General features: G+C 43.0%; 1 protein-coding gene across 9 annotated transcripts in view; it reads left to right on the top strand.

Annotated features, from left to right (window-relative positions):
* The first annotated feature begins 8,762 nt into the window (after window positions 1-8,762).
* The window catches only part of LOC116396223 (supervillin-like), a 35,471-nt gene continuing 27,045 nt past the window's right edge, over window positions 8,763-17,188 (top strand). For 8 of the 9 annotated variants that reach the window (XM_031870703.1, XM_031870700.1, XM_031870699.1 and 5 more), the window contains exons 1-6: window positions 8,763-9,143; window positions 10,987-11,050; window positions 12,076-12,167; window positions 12,264-12,321; window positions 12,434-12,582; window positions 12,795-13,611. In XM_031870703.1, the coding sequence (XP_031726563.1) occupies window positions 9,083-9,143; window positions 10,987-11,050; window positions 12,076-12,167; window positions 12,264-12,321; window positions 12,434-12,582; window positions 12,795-13,611 (1,241 nt within the window). In that variant the 5' untranslated portion in view covers window positions 8,763-9,082. The remainder of the gene's footprint in view (window positions 9,144-10,986; window positions 11,051-12,075; window positions 12,168-12,263; window positions 12,322-12,433; window positions 12,583-12,794; window positions 13,612-17,188) is intronic. The other variant, XM_031870704.1, reaches the window with a different exon arrangement.

Here is a 17,188-nt window from a genome sequence, read left to right as displayed (position 1 = left end):
GTTGACTTTAATGCCTACATCTTCAAATTATTTTCTTTGTTTTGTAAATTGAAGACATATTGTGAAATAAATGGGAAAATAAATTCTTTGTTTGCTCACATTTCTATTTTTGGAGGTGAACAATAGTTGCTTAACTTTTGATAAATATTTACATCAGCAGAGAAGAGATCCTCTTTAGTGCACCTCAACAGCTGTCCTTTAGTAGGCTACTTTGGCAAGGACGCAATCTTAAATATTACACACACCGTGTAATGATGATGTGTTGATGAACCAAGCATTGCTCAAAGCAAAAATAAAAGTGTATTGCAGCTCCGTGTTGCAGAGACCCCGATGTTGTGGTCCAGGAGCCTCTGAGGAGTACGGATCACACACTGTGCTGCTGGATTGGAGTTTAACAGCTGATTGGATCCCCCCGCACTGGGAGCCCGACGCTTCCTGGCTATTTATGGCAGATGCCCGTCTATCGAGGCCGCTCTCTTCAGCCCATACATGGTTGCTGTGGGATGAGGTTACCGCGCCGATTTTGGCCCGCACTCCACAAACCCCTCAGAGGCAATGTTGTGTCGCCTCTCACTCGTCAGTGTAAACTATCAGACCAATGTCCCACACCTGGTTTGCATGAATGGACATTTTAAAAACCTCAGTTTTGACTTTTGGAACAGTTTGAAGAATCACTCATTGTTGGAGTCCGTTCTTGCACCCCTCTTGTGTATTTTTATTTTTTATTTTTACTCAACTTCATCCCTGTCCCTCTCCTTCACCCCTCTCCTGCATACCTCACTCCTCTCGCTCTCTCTCTCTCTCCCTTCTTCTCTTTCTTCATTGCTTGGCTGTTCCTGGACTGATTTATTTGGCCCCGTGCAGCAGAGCTAGTGGGGAAAGCACCAGGCTATATTTGTCGGCTGCTGAAGTCGGAACTGGATGACTTTGGTTTTACCTGCTCACACCTGCGCCTCCTGCCTCCTGCCTCTTGCGTCCTGCGTCCTGCCTCCTCAGCATCTGCTTCGCTCTAAATAAGGCACGTGTGAGACTCGTTGTTCGGTGGTTTTGAATCTCAGAATTCTGCTGACGGGATAAATGGACTATCATTCGAAGCTAAAATATTGTGAGTATGGTTTTGTCTTTCTTATTTTAATCCCATGCATGCTATGGTATATATATCAAGATATATATGAGGTCAGCAAGTAAGCAGACAGTTATGAATCTGACAACCATCATTCAGCTTTGTGTTGAGTTATGTAAACTGTAGACTCTAAGTAGATTAAAGGACGTTTAGCTGTTACGTTAGGCTACTTCAGTGGTTCTAAAACTTTTCCTGTCGCGCCCCACTTTGGAGGAAGAAAAATGTTCATGCCCCACCGCCACAACAAAATTGTAACAAAATGGTCCATGTTGAACTTTTATTGAAATAACATTTTGTGACTCCTCCTCTGTGCTTTTTCAAATAATAGAATAAAGAACATTGCAATCACTTTTAAGTAAACCAGATTACTCCATCAGACAAAAACAAATAAAATGTGCAATCACTTTGTTAAAACAATGCAAATAAAGTTATATCTGTGCAAAAAGGAACTACAATTTGGCAAAAAGCCTCCTGTGGACAGGTGTTGTAAATTAGCATTTCGCTTCAAACACTTAACACAGTGCATCTGGGCTTTGTGCATAAATGTATGTTACAATTCTAATGCTACTGTGATAAACATAACATTATTATGAGATAGTAAGTCATTATTATGAGATGCCAAGTCATTATTTTGAGATAGTATCTCATTATAATGACTTGCAGGATCTGTATTTTTCCTCACAGTGGCGGAAACGGGCTTCCATACATTTCGCCATGTATTTATTAATTACTTTAAAAAAAATTAAAAAAAATTATATTCTGCATTTCCCCCTGCGCCCCACCTGTAATACCACCGCGCCCCACTAGAGGGGCGCGCCCCACAGTTTGAGAACCACTGGGCTACTTAATTTACCTTTGAGCTACAATAGCTTCCTCATGACTTAAATGTCCAAAATAATTGCAATAATATTCTGGTATCTAATAAGGCAATGAAACATTTACTGAACTATAACAGGATGTTTGAATGCAGCCTCACACCTGATTTGGTACACTTGAAAAAGAATGGCTGTTAATTACTAAATAACTTTGTGTCTTTGATTGTTAACCAGCCATTTGTTCTTTTTTATTCATTAATTCTGGTGTAATAGGTATCAGCAGGTGAATTGTGTCAACCATCATCTGTTGAAACAGGATCACTTTGGGTCACAGTCAAAGACAATATCAGAATTACTTCATTTAAAAAGTGCCCTAAAGAATCAAAGATAGTGAAAGTGTTGTACCTACTAAAGATTGGGAAACTCATTCATAACCACTCTTCATTATTTTTACCAAGCCACCCTGTCGTGGGTTCAAACTTTGGTGCCAAAGCTCAGCAGTGTGCGTGTCTGGTTTACATTTTCTCCCTCGGAGGACTGAATGTAGTGTCCCAACCAAACCTCCCTCTTGTTGCTGCGCGCCGTCTCAAGTAACCACACGGGAATTAGCATTCCAACCTCCAGATTACGGCTGTATGGTGGCATGTGTGTGCAGCTGATCTTTCGTCTATGTGTTGGGCCGGCCCGTTGTTCCAACAGTGGTCGGGCGTCATTTCTCCACAGTTTTGTTTTTATAGTGTGTGTGTGTGTGTGTGAGTGCATGTAACTCCCTACGACAGTTGCTTGGTGCACCTGCTGCACCCGTCACAATGAACAGACAGGTTTACTGACCGGCCCCACGCTTGAACCTCTGCCACTGGATTCTGTTCATCGACATATAAGAAGACATATCTGACACCCAGTTATAAGCATTCATTTGATTTTTTTTTTTGTTGAAATAGTTTAGAATATAAATGAACAAATGCAAATATGCTTTGCTGCGTTTCTTTATTTGCACTAATAAGCTTATTCGTTGGTCAGCTAATGGACATCAGAACAAAAAGCTTTTATTCAAAGTAGTTTCAGGTTTCCTTTAGCAAGCAAGTGCAGATTTGTGCACCTTTTTTTTAATGTTGTTGTTGTTGTCGTTGGTGTTCGCATGCTGCAGAGGCAAAAGATTCAATTCAATCAACATCTCCTTTCACATCCTTTCATCATCCTCCTGCCCCCTAATTAAAAAAGAGAACACGACTCGTATTTGTGTTCAACAGGTGTGTGACCTGCTGAGTGGTCTCATGCTCCAGTTGACTTGCTGCTTGTACTCAGCACCCCGCTGTGTGCGGTTACTGTCAGCACTTAGCATGTCAGAGAGCTGTCCACGGGTCTACCGCTGGCCTGCTAACATGCTGGCCTCTGTCTCAAAGTGTGACTGCTGCTTTGGGTTACATGTAAAGATGTCTGGGATTAACGGGTGAAATCTACTCTCGCACGAGTCTCCTAACACACGTGTGCACCGGTTCTCTTTGTGTATGAGAGAGTAGTGCCACTCATAAGCCTTGAGAAGAATAGCTGTAAAATGTATTATATCCGACAAAAAAAGTTCCTTAAATCAGCATTTTGGATGTTAAAAAAATGACCAGGTGATCATGCTAATTACACAGTTTAACCATCATATTTGGCTACATTATGGTGGGTTCAGGCTCCATTTAGTAAAACTAAGTATTGGACTAAGCTGAACTATAATGTTACCAGCCGGGCAAGCCGAGAGTGCCTTTAGTGCATGTTTTAGCATGTGCGCGTGAACCACTGGTTAGCTCTGCACTGCTCTCATAGGGCGGTTCACAGCTGATAACGCCGTCCCGACAGACAGCAGAAGCGTCGCACTAACTGTCTGGTTCCCCCTTCAGGTAAACTCTGTTAGCTCTGTCAGCATGTTTGCTGTTGTTCGTACTGTTAGCGCCGTAGCACCGTTAGCTACGAGCCGCCGGCTCAGCCGTCGCCATGTTGAGAGCCGTTCAGAGGCAATCCAAATGCCCCCAATCTCAGAATATAACAAGGAACACAAAAACAATAAGTCAAATAAAGTGCTTAATATCTTATAACACAAACAATGGTTGGGTCCTACGCGGTTTAGTCATTTTATACACGTTTAGAAAGCTGTACGGGGAGGAAGTATGACTTCAATAGAAGGAGGAAAGACATCCAAATCCTCAAGTAACCATTTCTGGCATGAAGTCTTCCTCTCCCTCCTCCTTCACTCTCTCCCACTCTGTCTCTGCTCCCTCTCCCTCCCTCTCCCTCCTCCTCCCTCCCTCTCTCCTGCTCCGTCTGAGAGTTGCAGAACTTCTTAAGTGTCTTTCATCAGCAGCACCGGGCTCCGTGCTCATCGATATCCATATAAGAGCAGAGCAGGCAGATTTCTGTGCCGAGTGTCAGGCAGAGTTGATGCAAGGCAGCAGAGAGGAACGCGGATCTGGATCTAAAGAGTAAATGTTTAAGGGAGGAGGAAGGATGAAGGTTCCTCCTCTGCTGCCTCGGGCTCTCACTTGACCCATGTTATTGTGTGTGTGAGAGAGACTTTCGATCATATACTTCCTCTGCATGCCTGTGCATGTGTTTATAATAGTGCATGGGTGTATGAATCAGTGTACATCAGTGCGTTTGAACAAGCCAACCTAAACCGGTAAGGAGACAGTCTCTCCTAATAAAGGCAGATTGGCTCGGTGTCTGCTGCACAGAAGTTGATGAATTAATGATCACGTTCTCAATAAAACAATAACCACATTGCTATTCTAAACACCAGGTGTGTGGTAACAGTTGCCTTGGAAAAGTCCTCCAGGATGTACAGAAAGACATGCGTTTTATCTATTGTTAAAAACACTTCAACAAGTGAGTAGTTCGTATGAGCAGCTGTAATCCAGAATGGCTGAACAGGCAAAGAAAGAAAATGTCTGATATACCTGATTTCAAATACAGACACGCTCTTTTAAGAGCACACATTTAAATAGAGCTGGGTAATATATTGATATCATATCAGTATCGTGATATGAGACTAGATATCGTCTTAGATTTTGGATATCGTAATATAGCATGTCTTCCTGGTTTCAAAGGCTGCATCACAGTAATTTCGTGTAATCTGAACTTCAGCTGTCCTATTATTTGTCTGTGCCCAGTCAATATATCTGCATTAATTATTCATCAAAAAATCTGATTGTGTGAATATTTTGTGAAAGCATCAGTGGTCAACCCGACAATATCGTGGCAACATCGTTATCGAGGCATTTGGTGGGAAATATCGTAATATTAGTTTTTCTCCATATCGCACAGCAGTACATTCAACACAGGGAATAAAAGAGTAGCAATCCTCCTCTGAGGTTGACTTATAAGGTAGATGAGTACTGTGGGAAAAAAAGGTTGAAAGGAAAATGGATTCTGACGTCCAACTTTACAATCATACTTGCCAGGTGTTGTGGGGCTGAAGTAAAGGCCCAATACAACCTGTCTTTGCAATGTCTTAACTGTTTCTTTACTTGGTACAACAAAGCTTCTTCAGTAGGGTCAGACACTTAGGTCTCAAACAACGGTTACTACAACTGACATAATAATTTCCATTATCTGAATATTGTACATCACATTTATACTACATGAGTTGTCTCAACGTGTGTGCAATAGCTGCAGGGTCAACGTGAATCCATCCTTTAGGAATACTTTTTGTGATTTAGAAGTTTTGTCCTGTTGAAAGAGACGTCTGTGCTCAACTCCAGTCGGTCATAATGTCGATCCCATAAAGCACGTAAAGCTCAATAGAGCTCAGACTGCTTAAAGGCCGACTGAAACAAAGGGTCATGTGGTATCCATAAGGAAAAGTCCACAATGTATGACCAGTGTGCTGCTGAGCTTCAGAGCTTAACGTTTGATTAGCAGAGAGATGCTTTGATGTTGAGTCACACACCTCGTGGTGTTTACTTGATGTCCCGGGTGTTGAGTTTTATTGACTGGTTTGTACCTTCAGTGTTGCAAGATGAAACCGGTGAGCCAAGTTTCACATTTTTATTTGTCTGTGACCCCACGGACCAAGACTTATTGGTGCAGGTTTCTCTGTAGCTGATGAACGCACAATCATCATTTGACAGAGGGATAAACCCGACAGTTGATGTGTTGAGTGATAATTGTGCAAATGGTAATTTACAGGCTGCAGGCCTTTAAGTCATATGATTTATTTATGTGTTGACAAAAAAATGTAGTATTTTTGAATTAAAAAATAGTGATCCTATATTCTCACAATGTGTTTTTTTATTAACATTGTTGTTTTCTCTCTTTCCCATGAGGATGGAAAGCCTGAGTCAGGGCGAGGATCATCAGTAGTCTTTACATTCAGACATTTACAGTTATTAAATGTACATAACAATGGAAAGAAAGTACAAAACAACAGAGAAAGTTGCAGATTATGCAAATGAGATACAAGGCTTTTAAAGGTGCACTGTGTAGGATTTGGCGCCCTCCAGCGGCGAGGTTGCAGATTGCAACTGAACCGTCTCCCCTGTGCCAAGCCTGCAGGAGAACTACAGTGGCTGACGCGGAAATAAAACCCGAATGGCCCTATCGATAGCCAGTGATTGGTTTGTCCGTTCTGGGCTACTGTGGAAACATGGAGGACCCGCTCTGTATTTAGAGACAAGTGGCTTATTCAAAGTTAACAGAAACACAATGATTCTTATTTTCCGGTGTTTATACAAAAAAAAATACCATTTCTGCCAATAGATCCCCCTAAATTGTACACGCTGTTCCTTTAAATGGCTTTTTAAAACACCCAACTCCAAAATGAATGAGCTAATTTGTCAACAAATGCCTGTTGACTTAAATAGTGATGAAAGTCTGTGTCCTGGTCATGAGGTCTGACACAAGTTCCCATGTTGTCATCGACCCACCCACCCGTAGTCCACCTCTGTTTGGTTACTTGGCGTTGGCGTTGAAAATGTTATGTCTTATGCCAGTGTGGTTTACTTCTAAAAAAAGCTTCATGAAAGACGCGTGACCTGTTTTGAAATTGTAAAAATAGAAATAGAATAGAAACCGTTTTTATTGTCATATACATACACGAAATTTGACCTCTGCATTTGACCCAAAAATTTGACCCAAAAATGCATGCAAGCGGCGAGACAGAGAGCGAGTGACGGAGCATTTATCATGTTTGTTGTTGCACTGGCATGGAAGGAGGGTTAAAGAGCAACATTGACTTGGAGAGCAAAAAAGAGAGGAGAGAAAAGGAGAATGAGGAATGAGAGGGAGTTGGGCGAGGGTGGCGCTGCAAGATTGGGTAAGATGGAAGGCAAGGATGACAAATCTGAGGAATGAAAGGGAGAAGGAGGAAGAAAACAAGGCAGAGTGGCGAGCAGGCGGGGAGACGGTCCTCCTGGTAAACACCGACCGGCCGACAGGGTGACCTCTCCCCGAGGCAGCCACTCACAACACATGTTGCCTTATTAGGGGCGTCAACGGGGAGCGGAGGCAGACTAGGGAAGGTGGGGGGTGGGGGGGGTAAGGTTGTGTGTGAAAGGGTGAGAAAAAGCAGCAGACAGACGAGGAGTTAGACCAGAAATAGTGTGTGACAACAGTAAAAGAGCTGCGGATGTTTTGCCTATTCTGTGTGTGATGCAGACTTATGCTTTGTTCCTTTTGTTAACAAATGCTGCAGCGACGATAAAGACCACGTATTGTATCATACTCAGGCTTTGCAGGTCCAGGGCGTCACATCACAATTTAATTAGCAGAACCAAAGCTTTTCATCCGTCAGACAGGTTTCTTTTATTAGAGTTTTGATTAGCCATCAAGGTATAGCTTTGATCCTGAGTTAATTGGTTCCGACTTTGTGTTACATTTCTTTTTTGCTTCTTTTTGTTTCTGGGTTTTAACGGTTGCAGATACAACTAAATATGATTTTAAGCCCAAAGGCGTATTTGTTGTACTGGGACAAAACAGTAAAGTACAGTAAATGGTAAACGACCTCATGGCATTACTAGATATTAGTGAGTTTTTATTTATTCTCAATCCCTGTTGTTTTAGTTCAGAGGGGATGTGAGCGCATTGATTTGGATTTGGCAGTCCCTGTGATATACTTTTACTCTTGTAAACTGTTGGACGTTCGTCATTGGTAACAAACTAAAAAGACGAAATGTCAGGAAGACACTTTTCCGAGCTTTTGGAGAACCGTCATAAGGACTCTGTCTCTGATGTGATGTCTGGTCATGTGACTGTTGGACACTCATTGTAAGACGGTAAATATGAGACTCATGACGACGAAGGACAGAAACTGAAATAAAGTACACCCCCAATCAATAAGTTGTAGTCATTTTTATAAGATTTCTTAACAACAAAAATCCTCGCTGGCGGTGTTGCGTTGAATGAGAAAGGATTACAATGTGGCAGGAAATGATGAACAGCTTAATAAAGTGTTTCTTACTGGCTGAACTGGCACCAAGACAAGGCTGTCAGTAAAACACATATAGAGTCGTACTCCCAGTGGCACACTGAATTTTATTCTCCAACTGCATTTAAAAACAGTTTTAACCAGCAGACGACTAAACGATAGTCATATTAATGCAATTTCCGGCTTTAGTTTTTGGATGTGTGATGTGTGCGTGCGTTGAGGATACCATCTGACTCCCAAGTAGCCCTGGGCCCAACACCACCCCCTGCGGCCCTGCTGGCACCCTCCTCCAATCCTGTTCCAGAGTTTTTATCATCAAGGCTAATTTCTGCCTGTAATCTGATTAAGGCTGTGAGCTGCTTTAGCACCCTGCTGCGCTGTCTCTCTCTCTCAGCTCCCTCACGTGTATACATACACACACACACACACACGCACACTGACACACACACTGACACACACACACCGACACATACAAATCACGTATGACAGGCAGTCTGTTCTTGCTGTGTAGCCGGGGCAGTCGCTCTGCTGTGGCCGTGTGCTTGTCCGTGGCTGTATCTGTATGTGTGTGTGTGTTTGTGTGTGTGTGTGTGCGGTCATTTTGTGTCACCACCTCCATCCCTGCCTGTCCGCTTGCTGGTTGCAGCCCTCGCCTCCACCGCTGCCACTCGTGCTGTCCACCCACCGCTGTGACCGGAGGGGGAGTCTCGCGGCATCCTTCTTCTCTCCTCCCCAAACATGTTTCGAAACCCATGGATCTCTAGTTACCATGTGAACCATGAGCAGCCGTGTGGCCAAGGTAAGGCCTTTGAAAAGGGGAGGCTTGGTCCGGCTATAGGAGGACTTGCTAAACCCACTTGAATACCCTTAAATCCATAGACTACTTGGGGGGGCTTTGCTAATGCAATTGAGCTCCTTACTGAGATAGATGACAGAGCCGGTGGCTGTCAGTGGTAAGGGGGTAGGCAGGGGGATTCGGCTCGGCACGGTTCCTGGTGGACTCCTTGTTTTGCTTCTGTTGGCTTGGTTGGATTCGATGAACAAGGATTCATGACGCGTGTAAGATACTTTTAAGGATTTTGGGATAATCTATTGCTTTGGGTATGAATGTTAGCATCAGGCTGCTTTGAACGAATGAATGGGAAGTGTGGTTGAGGAGTGAAAGATATTGATGACTACATTTAGTGTATTCAACAGGTGTGTGCTATGATGTGCTTTCTCTTGTTTCCTCCTCTCTGATGTTCTACCTTGTAAATGAGCTCCATCGTTACCTCCGAACAGATTGTGTGCAAGGGAAAGGCCCAAGTCACACAGGAAGTCTATTTCGCTCCTCTGAATATTTATAGAAAATCCTTCTCCTCACCGCGCTCACTTTTGGACCGTCAGCAGCCTAAGCTGCTCTCTGGCACTGTCAACCTTGAGCCTTGTGCGGCTTGTTTTGTTGACAACCTGCAGGCGTTTCCAGGGAAAAGCCGGACTGGCTTCTGTACAAGGGGCTTTCCAGACAGATAAACAGGCAGATGCAGTTACACAAGGTTCCCAAAGGCTTTAAAAATATCACAAAATAATGTTACAAGACCTCCAACCCCGACGTCCTCGCTTGTGTCTAATTCTGACTTCTGTCGTCACTTCCACCAAAACATGTCCATTTTGAGTCCATGAAGTTGCCCCCGGGTCACTACACAAAACACTGAGAAGCCCTTGAACTTGATGTCTAAGTGATCATTAGGATTGTACCAGCACACTTACATGCTTTCTGTCCTGATAAACGTTCCCTGCTGTATTGCCGCACAGTCTTTTGAGGACAAAGTAGGCCGGAGGTGTTCTGGAGGCGTCTGGAGCAGTAAGGTGATCCGGCTCCTATACTGGGATACAACTTTACAACAGGCTGCTGTTGCTGTAGCACGAGAGGGAGACGGTCACCTATCAGTTGGGAACTGGGTGTGAACTTTCTGAGCAGCCTTTTATTGACAAGTGACTCAAAATTTCAAAGAAAACTAATTTCCTGTTTTGCTGGAGTCCGCTGCGTCAGGACCCTTGCAGAGCTAACAAAGAGGTCTCAATGAAATATACTGGGGAATTTTTAAAGCCAGTCTGAGCACTTCCCTTCTACAGTACCCATCTGAATGCTTAAGACAGCATACAAATGTAATAATAATAATAATGATAATAACTATAATAATAAACTTCATTTGTATAGCACCCTTCACACAAGAAATGCAGCACAAACGGCTTTACATTAAAGGAAGATAGACATAAAAGGTATTGGTGGTAATTTGAGACTTATTAAACGTAAACACAGAAAGATTGATTTCTTGTGCACAATTAACAGCCTATTTGGTACCGAGGCGTCTGAGGCCTGAAGCAAACACTGACCCTTCAAATTTCCTGCTAGACACAAATTCACTACGGGTGTCGATGAAACTGAAATTATCATCCATTGTGTCATATGGACAAGTAGTGCATGAAGTTAGCATTTTATTATTTTACTTCCAAATGCCAGAAATGTGCAGTTAATTTTGACCAGGAAAACATGTTCTGATTCTCCCAGTGTCAGCACAGAGATACAGAATATTGAAAGGTGGAGTGTAGACCCTTTTTGTTGTCGTATACGTTTGACGGAGTCTTGTTTCTCCTTTTAGAGTTTGGACCTAAAGCTCGGCCCAAGCTTTGCAGCTCAGCCTCATTGCCAACAGAGGCCTTAAGGTGAGTTTTTTGTTCGCAATCACCAAAGTTACCTCCAGAAAGACAAGATAAGACATGCCTTCATTGATCCAAAGAGGGGAAACTCAGGTGTTACAGCAGCACAAAGAGAGTTAAGTTAAAATAAATGCAAATATTTTGCATTTACGTTTGTCTAATTTCTGCTTTGTCATCACGATGGGGATATGTAAGGATATAGGCTTTACTGCAGTAGAGCGCTTTAGCTTATCATGCTCAGTAAGCATTAAAAGCAGGGGGTGCCTGGAACAGCTTATCCTAAAGACACTTTTTTGTTCACATGGCATTAAGGCCATAATACCTCCTTCAGGAGCACTTTGCACCCAAGCTCCTCTTGCATTAGTTCACAGTGTTTCCTCCGGTTCTTCAGACGCCCGGCAGTAAGATACACAAGAACATTTTTATTTATTTGAACATAAACCCTGAGTGTCACAAGCAGTTTCAACTTATTTGGTCCTTTTAAAAAATACATCTGTGTATTTATCAGACAATTTACACTAACTGAAGATGACAAGCCTGTTTAAAAAATACAGAAAAGAAAGGTGAGTTTATTTCTCCTGGTTCGTGTGACCTGTTGATTGTGATAGGTAATGACGTTAGGAGAAGACCTCGATTGTCTGTTTCTAATTGGAGGAGAGACGGGACTTGCTGACCTCGTTCTTAAGCTGGATCCTGTTGGAAGTAACACCAGCTGAGTTTCCCCTTTACCTGCCATCACCTCTTTAACACATGGCAGAGTTGTGTGGACGGCTGAAATAGACAACTAGGCACAATTTACTGTTGCCCTTTAATCTGAACAAGTAGGAGAAAAATTATAGTTTAGCTACTTTCAGCATCACCTCTTTTATCACTGAGTAATTTCAAGTAAAGCAGCCGCTCATCCTCCTATAATTACCGTTTATTTTTGAGAAGGATGTATTAAATAAAATATATATTTTCTTTTATTAGGAATTCAGAATGTAATAAGTTTCATCTTGATCGCAGGTTTGTGACTCTGTCTTCTCGTTCAGTTTTCAGAGTGACTTCTCCCTGGGTGACAAGACCACCTTGGTCAAGAGTGTTTCAGATACAGATGCCAAAGTCCTGGCTGTCCTTCCCAAGGGTGGGCATTGGTTCTAAGCACACACAATAACTCAGAAGAGATCATGTAGTTTTATTTTTATGTTACAAAATATAATTTTTTTGTTCCAATATTTAGTTTCAGAGTTGAAGAAACACTTTGAGGGAGCCGTCACAAAGGATTTGGGAATGAACAGGTATCTTCAGGGTTCCCCTTTTTGTCACAATAACTTGTCTGAATATTTTCATAAAAACTAACTCAACTGAGCAACCGCTGACCTTTAACCTCGGCCTCCTGCCTGTCGACAGGAAGGAGAGGATAGCCCGGCGCCTGGAGGGGATGGAAAGTGATGTTCCCCCTGCACTGGTGCCTGGTGGTTTGGTAGCCAACAGGATGCTGGAGGAGGATCCTCCGCGGTACACCCGCGCCTCAGATCCCTGTGAACCTTGTGTGATGGGTAAGCATGGCTCGATGCACTTCCAAAAACAAATGATGCTGCCATATTTTTGCATTTTGGAAGATGTGAATTTGCTAATTGATATGAACATCTGTGATGTGACTTGTTAGAATAATGCCACATATGTGTAATGTGGGATGGAAGGTACATGGACGCCAGAATGCATCTGAACAAGGTTGCTGGAATGTAATCGTTTACTCTATTTACCGCAGTGAGGCGCTACAGTCGAGAGGAGTTGGAGGCACCCCAGAAGCTGTCATCTCTGGACAGATCCCCTCAGGTCAAAGGTGGTGTTGGCAGTGGCCGTCAGGAGCCATTGTTGGTGTATGTTGACCCAGTAACACTATCCACACCCACTTCTGGCCCCACAAACCCCACCAGCCTCAGTTCCAAGGCCGAACGCATCGCCCGCTACAAAGCCGAGCGCCGCCGCCAGCTGTCAGAGCGTTATGGCATCCTCCTGGATCAGGAGGCGGACATCGATTACACACCACGCTACCGCTCTCGGCGTGACACAGACGCCTCTGACCGACAAATGGTTCCCAGGCGAGAGGGAGACAGACAGGAAGCTGAGGAACAAGGACGGGAGCCCAGGGTACCATATCGTGCTGGAGTGGGCAGGGTTTACATGAGGACACACCCAGACCCTGCCCCTGTTTCCACCTCCAGCGCCGCCCACTCAAACCAAGCCCCTCCCCCCACACAAGATAGGCCCAGAAGATTTTCGGAGCGGGAGAGAGCGATGAACATGGAGAACCACCGGCGCGGTGCGGCTCAGGAGCGCCCAGTCGCTTCTAGATCCAGAACCCAGGAGCAGCATCCACCTCAGTCCCAACAGCAGCAGCACCACCACCAGGACGCCGCCCACCAGGAGCCAAGCCCCGCCTCCACCAGGGATTACAGCATCGCAGCGGTGCCCAGCTCCCCTCGCAGCGCCCGCCGGGCCTCCCTGCCCTCCCCTCGCTACGGCATCTCACCTGGGGATTTGTTCATAGAGCAGCAGGCCCAGAGCATCCTCAACAGACAAGGGTGAGTTTATAAAAAACGGGTTAGAACATTCAGAAAATACATAAACTAAGACCGACCATAATCTCAAAGACAAGTGTCTGATATATTGGACAACTCTTACTCGAGATTTGATCGTATAAATAGTTTAGTTTGCATACCTGCCGGTGCAGCCGTCGCCATGTTGCGAGCCGTTGAGAGTCAATAGAAATGCTCCCAATTTTGTATTTAGCTCCTTTAAAGTCAAACATGACACAAGTATTAGGAACGCGCACTTTTTATGTCTGCGTCACCCCTTTATAATTGTTTTTTGTTTTTATTTTACTCTGTGCAGAAACTCTTTAGCTCTTTTTAAATACTAAAACGGCCAAATCATGATCGCAAGCCATTAAATCCCTCTCTGGGTGGTTCTATCTACTGTGTAATGGAGTGTTCCTACCATTGGAAGTCTGATGTTGTGTCTACAGTGTGTTTTAAGACTTCATGTAGAGAGTTCAAACCACATGAACCTGTTTTCCTGACAGTAGTTACACTCATCCACTGGCTGCTAATCACTTCCAAAAAGAGCATGCTATACAATTTTATTTTTATTGGAATTTTATTTGATCATTGCGAAGTTTGAGAGAAAATTGTTTATTGCTACACTTAATATTCGACCATAATTTGGTTTGTGCAGTAAAAAAAAAAAAAGAATCAACAAAGAGAAACTGAGATATCCACGAGTTGGTGCAGTTTGGGCTGGCTGCTGAGCTAACTAGCCTGCTGCGTTTACCACTGCGCCAGGTTTAGGATCTTTCTAGACTGTGGGTCCAGCTCTGTCACGTGCTGCTCCAGTTTCACATGGAAAGGTGCTCTGGGGAGCTCATCAGGGAAAGGTTGCAGGGCAGCAGGGTAGACTGCAGGCTGGGTTTTTAGAGGGGATATGATTTCCCTGCTTGCCCCGAGAGGTAACCCCGATTTACCAGCAGCTTGGTTCATTAGCAAGGAGCTGATGTCACTTTCTATTAAAAACTTTAATATGATACCACAAAAGGGATGAGAATTACTATATTCGTCAAGTGAAGTCATTTAGAAAAAAATTGACATGATGACAAGTGACATAATAACCTATGAATAATAAAATATGAATAATTTGAATTCATTTGACGGTAAAGAAGTAACGATTAAAAATAGTCACACTGTAATTGATGACAAACCTTTGATCAATATGTACAAAGTGCAGTTCAGCTGATCAGTGCTGCTCACTTTGCTCTGATCAGAATCTTCCCTCAGGGTTTAACACTGTCACCACGTCACCTTTTAGCCTGGCCGCCATGTCACAGAGCAACTGGTTTCTCAACACAGACTCAGAGAGTGACACTCCACCTCCAAGGTACTGTCTGCTCAGGATGCCGTCAGTAAAAAAGACCTTACTAAGCCCTGTCGTCCACCGGGTACATGTGTTTAAGCTGGCTGTTGGCAGTTGATTCATTCTATAGTGGCAGGACATTTTCTTTTCCTCGCACTGTAATTTCTTTCACACGTTATTTGTCGGTCTTTAAAAAATATGAAAGAGGTTATAAATGTCTTCAAACCATTGTTACAGGTCATATAAAGTGTTAGTTATTCTGAATTCTGGAGAAACTATTTCATAATACCTCTAGAAACACCTTAATAAGAGTAAAGTAACAAGATAATAAGCCAGCTTTTTAAAAACACGTTCTGGGTGGACATGCAGGTAACTCGTTCCAGTAATATATATTCTAACAGTGCAGTATTTCAGTATTTCACTCAGTAATACTTCCCTTATTAACTGGTGTTTCAAGTGTTTCAAGTTTGTGAATCAAAGTTTTCAACTGAAAAACTTTCATCCCTAACTTAGTCCTAACATTCATTCATCAAAAGACTCACTGAATACATACATCTCATTTTCATCTGTTTTTGGAGCATTTGCCAACATGACTTTCGTTTATGCGATGATGTTATCACATTTCTTCAAATCACTGTCAAAATAGCAAACTAGGGCCCAGCCTGAAAGTAGGTAGAAAAGTACCTGCCTTAAGAGCATTTCAATAATATTCGAAGAATCGTGAATTCATCCCTACATCCCATTGAGAATCAAACTAAACATGTGTTGGTTAAAGTCATGTTTCACTAACTATTAGGCCTTACCAACTGTCCTTTTTGTTCTCTTAAAACAAGGTAAAACAGTCTACAAACATACCCAGAACTCTGTAAAACTGGCCATTTGTTCATCAACACAATACCATAATTCTTGTTAAATTGGTTGCGACTGTGTGTGGCCCGGGTTTCATGAGCAGTTGAGTGGAGTTAGTGAACCAGAGTTGACGGGGTGACAACATTAGTCAGCTCGATGCCCTGACAAAGTCAGTCGTAGACCTGCTGACTCAGCACTTGTCAGCTGACGCCGCACTCACATCCCCCTTTCTCAGATTTTGGCCTGTTGACCCCTATGAAATTACATCTGAGTACCCTGTCAGTGACTTTGACAATGCATAAGATAAGACATGCATTTTGCCTTGTATGTATGTTTTTTTAATCACCTGATATATGTTTGTGCTGAAAGGATTCTTGAGAGACACACATTACCAGAAATCTTTGATTTTCTTTTATTTAGTTTGCCATTGAAGTCCTCGAGTATACATGTATTTTTGGATTGGACTGTGGCCCAGAAACGTGACATAGCTGACCTGCTGATAGCCTGTGAAAGGATGAAAACACATGGCCAGCCTTTGAGCTGTATGGGCAGGTGAAATTCATGGAGGCAATGTCTAGCATGGTGAGACAAACCTTTATAGAGTGTAGGTAAAGCTTAATTGATTCCATTGGTACACATAAACACCTCTTTGCTCCATTTGCAAAGATGACATAGTATAGGAAGGAAAACTACACAGTCTATTTGTTGGTAATGTTTGACGTGTCTCAAAAGAGGACATTCTGATCATTTTCTAACTAGTATGTCCTATGTATGCCACTGGCACCGACATGTCTTTGTGGCCTTATCAGCGGCCTATGCTAGCTAGCATTAGTGTGTACTCATGCACTGTGTAAGTCCTTCATGCCATGTCAGATAAAGCAGAGGCCCATCAATTATGTCTGGCTTAGTGGTCTACAATGAGATTAGAGCAACCTTTGGCTACCAGGGGTCAGAAGGTTGTAGATGAAAATAGTTTGGTTTACTTTTTGGGCACGGAGACATCAGAGAGAGAGTTGTTTGAACTAAGACTCAAATTTAAACCCAGGGCATGGTACTACTTGACCTTGTGGCGATTTCTACTGTAGGATTTGGGAACTCAAATTGGTCACATGATAGTCTTGTGTCATAAACTTGTATGCAATAGGTTTTGCAATTTCTTGTGGAAATTGAATTTAGTGCGTGCAAAATTAAAATCAATCAAATTTTTGGGGACTTTATCTAAGTTTGTATGCCCTACCGGCTGCCTCGGCAAGTAGCAGATTGTTGTTTGGAGACCACTCAGCGAGCAAAATATGTAGTTGGATAGTAAACTTTTGGCTCATATAAATTTATTTTATGATTTACCATCATGTGTGTCCCTTCAGAATAAAAGCTTGGTATATACTCTTTAGTCATCTCTTGTTT

This window comes from Anarrhichthys ocellatus, unplaced genomic scaffold, assembly GCF_004355925.1.
Source record: "Anarrhichthys ocellatus isolate YVR2014 unplaced genomic scaffold, GSC_Weel_1.0 scaffold54, whole genome shotgun sequence".
Taxonomy (NCBI): domain Eukaryota; kingdom Metazoa; phylum Chordata; class Actinopteri; order Perciformes; family Anarhichadidae; genus Anarrhichthys; species Anarrhichthys ocellatus.
Note: the sequence above shows the minus strand (reverse complement) of the source record. Positions and strands in the feature narration are given on the sequence as shown.